The 11961-nt window shown below is 42.7% G+C and overlaps 1 protein-coding gene across 1 annotated transcript in view; it reads right to left on the reverse strand.

Annotated features, from left to right (window-relative positions):
* Positions 1-4786: 4786 nt before the first annotated feature.
* The window catches only part of CBFB (core-binding factor, beta subunit), a gene marked incomplete at its 5' end in the record, with an annotated part of 32777 nt that continues 25602 nt past the window's right edge, over positions 4787-11961 (reverse strand). The window contains one exon of the mRNA XM_009869097.1: positions 4787-5219. Coding sequence (XP_009867399.1) covers positions 5151-5219 — 69 coding nt within the window. The remainder of the gene's footprint in view (positions 5220-11961) is intronic.

Consider the following 11961-nt stretch of genomic DNA (forward strand, 5'->3'; position numbering starts at 1 on the left):
CCCCCGCGTTGCGCAAACGGGGGGGGGGGCCCGCCGCCACACTGCTCACCGGACCTGAAGGGCGCGGTCGGTGTCAGCAATGCCTGCCCTGGCGGGTCCCCCCTTCCCTCCCACCCACCCCAATTTCTGTTTTGACACGATGTGCTCTGGTACCTGTTTGCTTCCCACAGGCAAAGCCCAACCTCTGTGGTTAAACCCACCTTCACGTGGCTTCTTCTGTGACCCGGCTTATTTCCCTCCCGTACATCCTCGGCTCTTCGCAGCCAAGATCTCCCTGAGGAGCAGGACCTGCAGAGTCACGGAGATGCCATCGCTGCTGCCAAGGAAGCTATCAAGGCCAAGGGCATCCAGTGGCCAAAAAAGTCTTCGTTCTCTTACGCTGCTCATTATTCACCACCTGGACTTTGCAGGATTTTTGCACAGTATGAAGAGCAAAAGCTCAAAGGGTTGGTGGATGCAAGCGGGCAGGGCTCGCAGGGACAGTGTCTTCCCACAAACCAGCGGATAACAGCTGGAAAAGCAAGCTGGAAGGCTCCTCAGCTTCCAGGTCCAAACTTTTACTCCAGCTCTAGAAGGTTTTTCTGTATTCAAGCTAACTCATCACCTGCTGCGAGAAAGAGAAGATTGCAAAGGGTGAGAGCAGGTAAGGGCCACCAGTTCCTGTGAGAAGCAGAGAATGACAGCCTGTAGACTGAGGGAAAGGGGAGCACCGAGAACACCCGCATCCCTCACTGTCATCAAGTCAAACAGGCTGGAAAACACTGAGTTCCTTGTCACAAGGACAAGGATCAACAAAGACGTAAGCAAAGACTTGTGGGGATCAACAAAGACTTAAGTGAAAGTCTCACAAGCTGCGATAAACTGTGGACCAGGGCGAGCAAGAAGCACAGAGCTGAGCAAGAAACATTCCTGTTGCCCATTTCTTCCCCTCCTACCAAGGGAACAGCTCTTCCACTTTCCCCCCCACGCACACACTTGCTCCTGAGCTTTAAGGAATGAGCCCAAGGCAATTCTGCAAATTCACTTATCTCAACCTGTAATTGAAAAAGCTATTTAATAAAGTTACTTAAACCCCGAGCAGCTCCGAGCGCGCAGCAGCTGATGAATATGCATGTCCTGGGATTTACACTTCGTGGCAGGGCGAAGACAGGATGTCAGGCAAATGAGTTATGAGAAGCGTTGCCTATGCAAATGTTCGCGCTGCTGGGACTTCTCGCTGCGATTCTCGTCCTCGGAGCCATTTTTGTCATTCTCTTATTTGCATTGGAAATGTCGTCACAAAGTAACGTTAACTTTTTAGAAGTTGGTCCTGTTTCTATGCGGGCAGGATGGATTGCTAAATATATCTGCAACAGAGCGGAGTCCTGAACTATCAGCGGACAAAAAAACCCAAGTAAGTCCAGGCCATGCAATTTTGGAGTTTTCCAGAACCATGTCTCCTTCGTTTAACTTCCCGGTTCTTACCTGAACAAGACTTATTATGAGACAAAACGTCGCAGATCCGCAGGAACAGAAAAGCTGCTTTTTTCACCCAAGGTTTCATTTTCACAGTTCCCTGCTTTCAAAAGGGGGACCAGGAGCCCAAAAGGGGACAGCTGCTGACTCCAAGAGAGAATAGGAATCCCGTTTGTTCAGGTTTAGAAAAGTTCAATGAATACTCCGGATTCTCCCAGGCTAGAAATAGGCTGTGCAAGAAATAAATAAAAAAAAGCAAGCCAGAAGTGACCACACCTCACCTGCTCTGGCTGGGCTCCAGGTCACCGACATCCTTCCCCATCACAGCAAGCTCCAGCGTCCCCAGCAGTCAAACACAGCCAATCCCCGCGCCACACTAAATGTGTAATGTTTTTAAAATCCTTCTCCACCTCGTACAGGAGGATTTTTTTTTACATGTGATGTACCTTGGCCATGAACTTGTGGGTAAACTGTTATCGAATGGCTTTACTAGCTGCCCTTTAAACATACCTTTCAAAACGAGCTGCTTCGACGGCAGAGCCTGCAGTAGCCAACAAAGATGCTGCGTGCCGACAGGTGCACAGAACCCAAGGGGCCACAGTCTGTCATTTTTACCTGTTTTAAAAGCTACCCCACTCCCAAACTACAGAGTTATCTTCCGAGGAGCCGCAGGTCACAGTCAGTGCAGTTTCTATTCGTCTCTCTCTGCTTACAGTCAGATTTGAGAAGCATGAAATAAGGTCTAACTTTGTCCTTTTGCACGCAAACACCTTCAAAGCAGACTGCAGGTCTCGAGCTCTTAATAAAGAAATCCTCTACGTGACTTGGGTCTGTAACCACTGCTGCCATTTAATAGCAGATATTTGAAAATACACCACCCAAAACATGAGCAGCTTCAGGTTTTCAGGTGTAGCACATAACATCCGTATTTCCCCCCGCAGCACTTGAACCACATCTCCCCGTTTCCTCAATCTCAACGTGCAAACACCACCTCGTCTTCCTCCTCCTCCCAAAGCAGCACGATCAGCGAGGCTCAACAGCTGCCCTAAGGATGCACCCACAACACACAACCCAACGAGGCGAAATCTGGAGAATTTTTTTAAATTTAAGAATTTTTTTAAGAGGCTACTTGAGTAGACATATGCTTTAAGAGCAAGCAGGGCATAGCAGTTGTGAAAAATCCACCAGAGTTTTGGGGCATCGCAAAAATCCTCATTTTCCCCACCATATGCCCTCGCATTAAAGGTTTTGAGAGCGTGACGCACACCGGACAGTCCCCACCACTCGGTGACCGCTGGATGTCACTGTTGCTTTAACCTCGGACACAAGGCAACGCAGAGTTTGCAGGAGGCTGGAAAGTTACCCCAAAAAACACGTAATCTTCCCCCGTAATCTTCCCCCAAAACCACGTAACATGTCGGTGTGGGCGTCAAGAAATAAATTTTATGGCAACTTGTTTTTCACTACACGGAAGTTTATTATGAAAGTTAAACGTACAACACAAAAAGTAGCAAAAGCAATCCTGTAGCTTAAGGCAACTCTTACAGGAGATGAATTCAAGAAAGATGATGCAACTTCAGTTTAAATAGAAATTACGAAAAATATCAAATTGCATCAATAACTTAAAATGCACCTTAAAAAGTCTGCGCTAACCAGCGGAGGGTAAGGGCTTGTGATCTTAATGCCAGCATTAAGATATCTAAAGCAGCAGGATGCTAACTGATGATAGGGAAAGTTCAGTATTTACACAAAGATAGCGACGTTAATATCCGATAGCATAATTTCCTGTGTACTCGTGGTTTAAAACCACCATCTGAAACGTTAGGGAAAAAAAAACCCTTTGAAAATAAATCTTCAGACTATTCCATCAAAAATACACAGACGGCAGAGAGGACCCAAGGCCGGGGATGCGTGCGGACGCATGCGTGTGTCCCTTAAATAACTCATTGCAGAAACGCTTTAGAAAAAATTGTTTCTTGGAAGAGGAAGAGGGGGGGAAGAAGAGCAAGAATACATGGCCACAGAGTGAAAAAGGTTATCTTTCAGGTGAATCACATTTAAATCGAAGTATCAAAATATTTTCTATTTGATGACATTCTCACAGTTGACAGTTACTGACATTTTGAAGTGAATGTTAAATATTCGTATTAATAACACAGAGTCTCCTTCACATTGACACCTGTTACACTTTTGCAAGACCTCTTCTGCATCAATTCTTTTGCTATGAATGAGGAATGTGATTATCTTCATTACAGAATTTAATAAAGATTTAACTGTTCTAACCACACAAGACCTTCAAAATAGTTCTTAAGATACTCAAGTCAGATCACTGGTTTTAAAAAGGTATTTCAGTGACACTTTAATTGATCGGGCCATACACAAAGCACCACATTTTTAACGAGCCAAATGACATCACATTTCCAATCGATTCTCTTCAAACAGTGGATGAAAAAAAAATATAAATCTGGAACAGGTCCATTCACCGTCACCCCAAAGAAAACGAGAGAATTCACACAGATTAACTCATCCCAAACCTTACCCTGTTAGAAAACACGATAGGTACTGCAATGTTGTCTTCATTTGCATAAGATTTAAGAGAAGTGCCCAGTCTGAGATTTTCTGCACACGACCTCGTCTTAACTTTTCACCGTTCGGCACAACGTTACAAAAAGCCCAAGATACAAAATATACTTAAAGCAGCTACCTGAAACGTGATTTAATACAGATCGCTCTTGTTCCCAGTTCTAATGCGCTGTTGAATCCCATTGTAGAGTTGCAGTATCCCTTTTAAGAACTATTTAAAAAAAATCCCTGAATAAAACGGAAGCCAGCCTGCGACTTCCTATGAGTTTCAGCAAAGTACTATATACAGGGGTATAAGAACCACCCAAACTCACTCGGAACACAATAAAATCTAGACAGGTACAGGGGCAGAACGCATTAATGCATGAAAACACACAATTTGAGGTTTTACCATTTAAGAAGTGGAACCAACGGATTGTTAGCAGTTAAAAGAATACTGCAACTGCAACGCTTACAAACCCACAGAGTTTGAAAACTGATTCCAACAGCTCCGATTCACTGGGTTTTGCTTGGAAATAATGCAAAATAATGTCAGCAGTTGTAAAGAAGGTCTTGCAAATTCAGAAAAAAAAGACAAAAATAAAAGGACAACTGAAAGAAAGATAAGAATGCATACCTAAAATAAAGCAGGAGCACAATAAGGACCAGTCAAAATTCCAAGAGCTCATATTAAAAAAAATTAAGCTTGGAATGCATTGGCTTCCAGCAGTTTAAAATAAACACAAAACAACCCCCCAAAAATGTTTTAAATCTGTAATATCTTGACCTATTTTTAAGTAACAATTTTTATTACAGTTGAGGGAAAAAAAAAAAAGGTTTTATAGCTGCATAAGTTTCCATTTCACTAAAATAGTGCCAACAAAAATAAGTTTGCATAGAAAAAAACTCCAAATTTCAAATTGCCACTGGCTACATGCTTAAAATGGGAAATGCAGGTATTGTGACATAAACATAGTGCAAACCATGGCAGCTCATGGTGGTTCTGACTGCCGCAGGTCAGGAAACAGACCATAGTCTAGCCAGTTATCACAGTTTCTGGTCTTTTATTAAATCCTTTGCCAAGTCGAAGCAATGCACGTGTGCAGAGCCGTGGTTACGCCTGCTGCGGTCGATTAACGTAGTTTGAGATCATCGCCACTCCCCAGGTTAGAGCCAGGACTAGGGTCTTGCTGTCTTCTTGCCTGCATTAACAAACACATATTTAGGATCCAAAAAAATGATTTTGAACTCATCAGTTTAGCTGATTTCTTCAGTTTATTGACATGACTAAGACACCAACCAATTCTAAGGCAAAGACTTTACGTTTCAAACTGTAGCCAATCCATTCATTTTTAAGAAGATAATTCTTCCCCCCTCAATTTAGTGACGCCCCCCCAAACCAACAGACACACACAAAACAAACGACTTCAACAAGTAGAATAGTTAGGCAACAATTAGACATTTTTTCTTCCCAAACACATTTTATTTCCTGTGGAATTCCCTTCTGTCAACCTTTTGTGTAACTGTTTTCAGGATTCAGATTTTGAGGAGAAAGGCAGCAGAGTATGTTACATCGTTTCCAAATACCTCTCCCCTCAATACTTGTATGTGGGGAAACATCTACTTTAGCTTTTTCTGGAATAGAACGACTTATAACCATCTAACAGGCTAGCACAATTTAATCCATAGACTGACACACATTTTAACACTTCTTAAAAGGTCGAGGTTTTACTGCAGCGTAATTTTTTTCCCTGTGGAGCACCTGTGAAGTTCACAATAACAAAAAAAAAACCTGTCAAAACTTATGATTGTGTCCCTGTATTTAAAAAAACCAAAAAGCAAAACCATGAGTTAAGTAACATAAGTTCTCCTTTAAATCAATTATTCTCTTAAGCAATTTGGAGTCGATCCCATTTTAAAGAGGAAATTAAGGATGGTCAGGCCTAACAGCATCAGTCACAACAGAAGCCACCGCTATCTATTTTCTCTACATCGCTGCTGCTATGCAAACCCACGGATTTCTCAGTAATCTTTCCGAGGAATCACATTAAAACAGTCGCAATCACGCGCGGCGCTGAAGATTTGAAGTGCTAAAGGGCACATTCCCTTCAGCCCCCGAAGCAACTTGTGCTACCTGCCCTCTTCACAAGAGAGGCAAATATCGGCAGATGACGTTTAATTGAGGTTTTCACGTTATTTCCAAAAGCCAAATCGCTCAGCTTCGACTACGAAGATCACTATGGAAAAGTCAAGGAGGAAAAGCCCTTACTTTTCTTCAACGGGGAAATAAACTGTGCTGTGAAGATTTTTTTCATGGTTGAAAAAGTCTAAATAGATACTTCTCTGCTAATTTAAGAGTTGTACCAAAGGATAAGAGTTCCACCTTGCATATTTTTCTCAGTATTCTTTTTTCCTCAGGAGTTCTTCTGATTTTAACTGCTCCCTCTTTCTTCTAAAAGGAAACAAAGGCACATAGCGCCTTTAAGAATTACCAAAATCTTACTGAAACCAATCTAGTTACCAATTTTGTATCAATAAACATTTTTACACCTAACCAGAGAAAATCCGCAAGTTACCTTCTGCTAGACTACTGCTCTAAAATCAGCAGTTTCTTCTTTGGAAAACAAATCACATCCACAGCAATTTTGTTGTCAGATTTCAGTGAAAACTCCCAAGGTATGGGCATATGGTTGCATTTAAGCTTTGCCTAAAGTGGCCTTTTCTTTCAAAACACATGAAAGAATTCACATGATTCATGACCTCATCGCTACTTGTAGAGTTTGCAGAAGCCACTACTGAACAACTACCAGATTTACCCTTTCAAGCGATATACAAAAGTCACGACAAATTACCCTCAAATGTAGCAAAAGCGGTCATTACAATATCTTACACTGGTATATGGGGATAAAGGTGTAATTTTGCATTTCAGTAAGTGGGGATTTTACACAAGCAACTGCGAAACGTCGGAATGACAGCTCCGCCTCGCCCAGACACCCTCCTTTACTTGCGGCTTTAGTACTACGAAAGAAAATGCACACAGAAAACACGCTTATTCTTTCTGTCACCAACTCGCCAAGGCACACGGGCACAGTACATAACAGCTACAATTGTGCTTCACACGCTGAAAAAAGAAAATAAAATGTAAAAGCGCCGTTTATGTACGTATCTAAGAAAAAAACCATCTGTCAAAGGTCAAAGAAACTGCCTTGCCCACAGCCAGCAAGCACGCTGCAGAGCATCACACATTGGGTGGTATTTTTATCCACTGACAAGGGGCAAAATACAATTTTCATAAGAAATGCCACAAGATCCTTAACACTTAGTGGCAGGAGGGGTGCGCCTGCCACTATGGTAGTACCTGATTGTTCTTTTCAGTCTATTACAGGAAGCTAAAAGTTCTCTTTCGTAGACATAAAATGGCAATTTCCAGAATTCTCCCAGTTTGGGGTCCCCTACCCTCCTCATCGCTAACCAACCCTCCGCATCGCAGCATTTGCCGCAGTTTTTGAGACGCACACCTTACGACGTCACGCAGAAGCATCAGAATTACTCTTGGTGAATAACGAGCTCAGTTTCTCCAAGATTAAGGAGACTTGCTTCAATTAAGCAAGATGCATCTATCTCTGCCATTGGGAAATGGAATACTGCCATGAGTCACGCATAACGAGTCATGAGAAAACAGCAGTTATTCATCTTACCTCAGCATATTTCATTTTTCAGTCAAATGCTGATTTTAAGTCTGCAGGAGCACTACTTCAAGTGATATTCATCTGGTGTTTAGTGAATGGCTAACACGTATTCGCTTGTGAGAAAAAATAAACAGTACGCAGATCCCATCGTAGTTGTATTTTTTCTAAAAATGAACACATTTTAAACAACGCTGCCACTTTCCTTGCAAATATTCTGAAACTGAAGAGTTAAAAGGACGGGAGTTTCGATGCCCCACAAAATTTCACACTCAGCTTTCAGCACATGAAGCCGTGCAAACCGTGTGCAATACGGAAGGAATTATAACTGGCGGTGAGCCATTGAAAACCTCCGACGCTGGAGACAGTATGATGACCGACTGAAAGAATTGCAGGAACGTATTTGGCACAAAAAAGAAACATTTCAAAGCCTCCTATAACATGCTCTTCTAGATTTATTGACACTGAATACGTAAGGCTGGTACCACAGGGGTAATGACATCCTAACAAACACGAGAAGAGCCCCCAACAAAGTCATTTGGACTTGCTTGTGGCTGAACGACCACAAAAGATAGCCCCTGCGATACTCTCACACCTACGCTCTCTTCAGCCCTCATCTCTGAGCTTTTCCCCAGCCTAAACATGGGCTAACTGCTACGGGCTGAGAGTCAGAGCAAGAGTACGACGCAGTAATATTTGTATTGCATTGGTCGTCTTCCTCGAAATCATCAAATCGCCACCTCTGAATTGTGACTCTTTTGGACAAGGCTGATGTTGCAGCATTTACATCTTTTACTGGGGCACTTTGGAAAAACAAATCTAAGACTAACGGCAGTTAAGGAAGGTGGCACACAAGCAGTTCATCCAGCAGCCAAGAAGACAGTCAAGACATCAATCGTCCTCTTCCTCCTCTGGCCTCTCAATCCTGACCCGGGGTGCAGCTGATCGTGCTTTCAACAATAAAACTCTTTAAGCTGTTTTTTGAGTAAGCAGCTGGAACTACCCCCTTCTTCCTGTGTGTGTGTGTGTGTGTTTTCAGAGTCCTCCAACGTACCTAAGGAAACCAACTCTTCACCGCACGAGATCACCAGGAACAGATAACGTGGTCCCACCGCGCCGCTTACACACCAGCTCTGAGAAAGCAGAACTGGGAAAGCTGGGAGGTAAAGTTAGTAAGGATGGACGGGCTTGCCATGAAGGTGGCCCTTCTTTTTCACTGAATCACTTACAAAAACCTGAGCAGGCAAAACTGGTACCTCTGAAATCAGAAGCACGAGGATATGTACTGCACACATGTGACTTGGGACATGGGTGCAGAGGAGGGAAGGAAGAGGAGGATAACTTGAAGAAAGGCTCTCACAAAGAGTAGCCAAAATAAAGTCTCTCCATGGACCACTCCACTGCAATTCTTTAATTGGATTCTGGCAACTCCATACCGCTGAAACAGAGAGAGCAGACGCATTATGTGCCTTGGCATCTGTCATCTATAATTTACTAAATAAGTGAAAAATCAGGCTATGTCATGAAAAACTAAACAGAGAACATTTGGATCCTCTTAGAAGGACCGTCAACCTCCTGAAAAGGATTTTAAAAAACAAACCTGAGAACACACTGCAGATAGTTTTCTAAAAAGCATACAACCACTGGACAAACAAAAAAAGCACCCTGCAAGAAAAATAAATACAGAGCAATAGTCAGAGAAGTGACCAGTTTGAATCAAGCACACCTCCACAGCGCTCCTGCTAACTGAGGCTCACATGCATTGAAAAAAGCAACAAATGAAAACTCTTCTCGGAGCTTCTGGTTAATAACAGCCTCTCCTGTGGAGACTGGTACATGGTTAAAATTCTGGCCATGCCTCCTCTTCAGCTACCCTCACTCTGTAGAAGGGTAAGGGTGAGGAATCAGCCTCCTTAGAATTAAATGCAGCAAATGCAGGCCACCACCCACAGTTAGAAGGACAGCTTGTACCTAACAGAACTTCCTCTGGTCACAGCTAGAACCCGGTGAACCACCCTGTGCGCTTTCAGGTCTCTGGGGGGCTTGAAAATGCCACTCTTGCCTGGCAATTTTCACTTCTCAGAACAAGTTCAGCTCCAGCAGCAAAGGGACCCTAGCATCACTCCACACCGTGCCTGTAAGCCACTGGCAGGCAGTCAGGACTCTGATTTTGACCACGTTCTCAGCAGGCGTAGCCACGCAAATCATGCAAATAATGGAGAACAGTCTCTGAAATTTGCTGAGAGACCTGGATGTTAGTCCTCGTAGAATGATTAATGTTGATATGAGTTCTGTACCCCATGCTCTTCCATTCCTACATCCATTCTGACTGCCTTTCAGGCTCACTGAAAGCCAAACGTCTTGACAAAGGGCACAGATTAAAAAAAAAATAATAATGAGAAAATATCATTTAGCACCCACCTCCATCAAGGTCTCCTTTCAAGCTTCCGACAATCTACTTCCTAGAACGGAGTCCTCTTCCCTAACAACACACAGCGGCGGCGGGATGCTCGGAGCCCGCTCGCCCACAACTCGCTGCTGCAGAGCACGACCGGGCCACGCGGCAGCACCTGCTGTCGAGCCCTGAAGCCCTCTCCTTCCCGGCACCTTTGCAACGGCTGCATCTTTGCCCAAGAGCTATTCCGAAGCTCCAGCTGCTGGCACAGATGCCACAGATCCGGGCTGCAGTAACGGTGAGCCGAGAAAGGAAAAATCACGGCGAGATTACAGCTCGAGAGCTTCAAAAGCGCAGATTAAAATTTTTACTCTGGTATGAAAACTTCTTCTCCGAGGCGAAAGAAAGCTTGAAACGCTCCCTTTTAGAAAGTATTGTTTGAAGGGTAGTATAAAGGTTATAAATTTATAATTAATATCGATTGCCTCCAGACAGTATTCCTCTGTTGCTCAGCCCCTTTCTAACCTTCATTGACTGAAAGAAGACGCTTATATTACAGTATTCCCTGATTTGCAAGATTGATCTCCTCTCTACGACAGCCAGCATTGATCCGGTAGAGCACAAATTGTTTTTTTTCCCCCAATATATGCACTCCCTAGCACTTTTACAAATACCAGCTGCTTGAAGTTCTTGGGAAGCGATCTAGTCGTAACGTTACCGCCCTGCTCGTATCGTACTTGCATTGTAGAACCTTTCAATGCGCATCATACGCACACTGCATTGCTTTTTTTAAAAAAGAAAATATGGTGTATTCACCCCGAATATAAACAAATCGTATGTGTATGGATATATATGCTCATATACATAAGCATATATACCAAGTCTGCGCTACTCCCTGAATATGAAGAATTAATAGTTTGGGTTTCTTTCACATCCAGGAAACTGTATTAAAGGTTATACTGTTCCTATATTATTATCAGTCAGATAGTACATACAATAAGTAGTAATTAAATTCATTCCAGATCACCTTTCGATTAAAAACTCCTTAAAAATCAAGAGTTTTATGAGAGGCAGAAAAAGCAAGCCAACAAACAAACGGAAGAACTAAACAAAAAAACAACCAACAACCACAAACAAAACTTATGTTTTTCCTCAAGTCAGTTATATTTGACAAAAATAATTAACCAGTATCGTATATAAATGTTCTAATATAATCTTAATTTTGTTTTAAAGAGAGAAAGGAGAGAAACTTCACTGTCTAGAACCCTGGAAGAGTAGGAAACTACTTGAGTTTGTTTCAACTGTGAGCTGTTTACATTTCTGTAGCAAAATCCTGTTTTCTAAGAGTTCACAACTTCAGCACAATTAAATGAAGAAGAATACACCTCTCCCATTCCCAACAAACACTGAAAATGTGTAGAAACCTAGGGCAGGACTGACTATTTAGAATTTAGGTAAATTTTTACTCCAGCAATTTTCAAAGGGTGGGGTTGGAGAGGTTTTCTTTGTGTTTTGTGTTGAGGAGGATTTCTACTGGAAGAAACAAGTTTCAAAACAGTCTTTTTCAGCAAAAGGAAGGTTTTTAAAATGGGAATTTCATGCAGTTTCCCAAAATGGCTCTGCTTAGCCATTAATGTAATTTATCTTTAGCACAAGACCACAAACAGATGGATTGCTAGACTAGACTGTTGCAGGGAAGAGCTCTCTGCCTCTTTACTCATGGTGCTGCTAAACTGAAGAGCATGGCAGTAACATGGGAAATGAATACAAAATAGAAAAATGTGACATTTAAAAAACGCCGACTGAACAGACATCGGAAAACTAAGAAGAGATCCAACCTACCCCTAAGTAAAGCCATCGGAA

Source organism: Apaloderma vittatum, unplaced genomic scaffold, assembly GCF_000703405.1.
Source record: "Apaloderma vittatum isolate BGI_N311 unplaced genomic scaffold, ASM70340v1 scaffold4965, whole genome shotgun sequence".
In the NCBI taxonomy this organism is placed as follows: Eukaryota; Metazoa; Chordata; class Aves; order Trogoniformes; family Trogonidae; genus Apaloderma; species Apaloderma vittatum.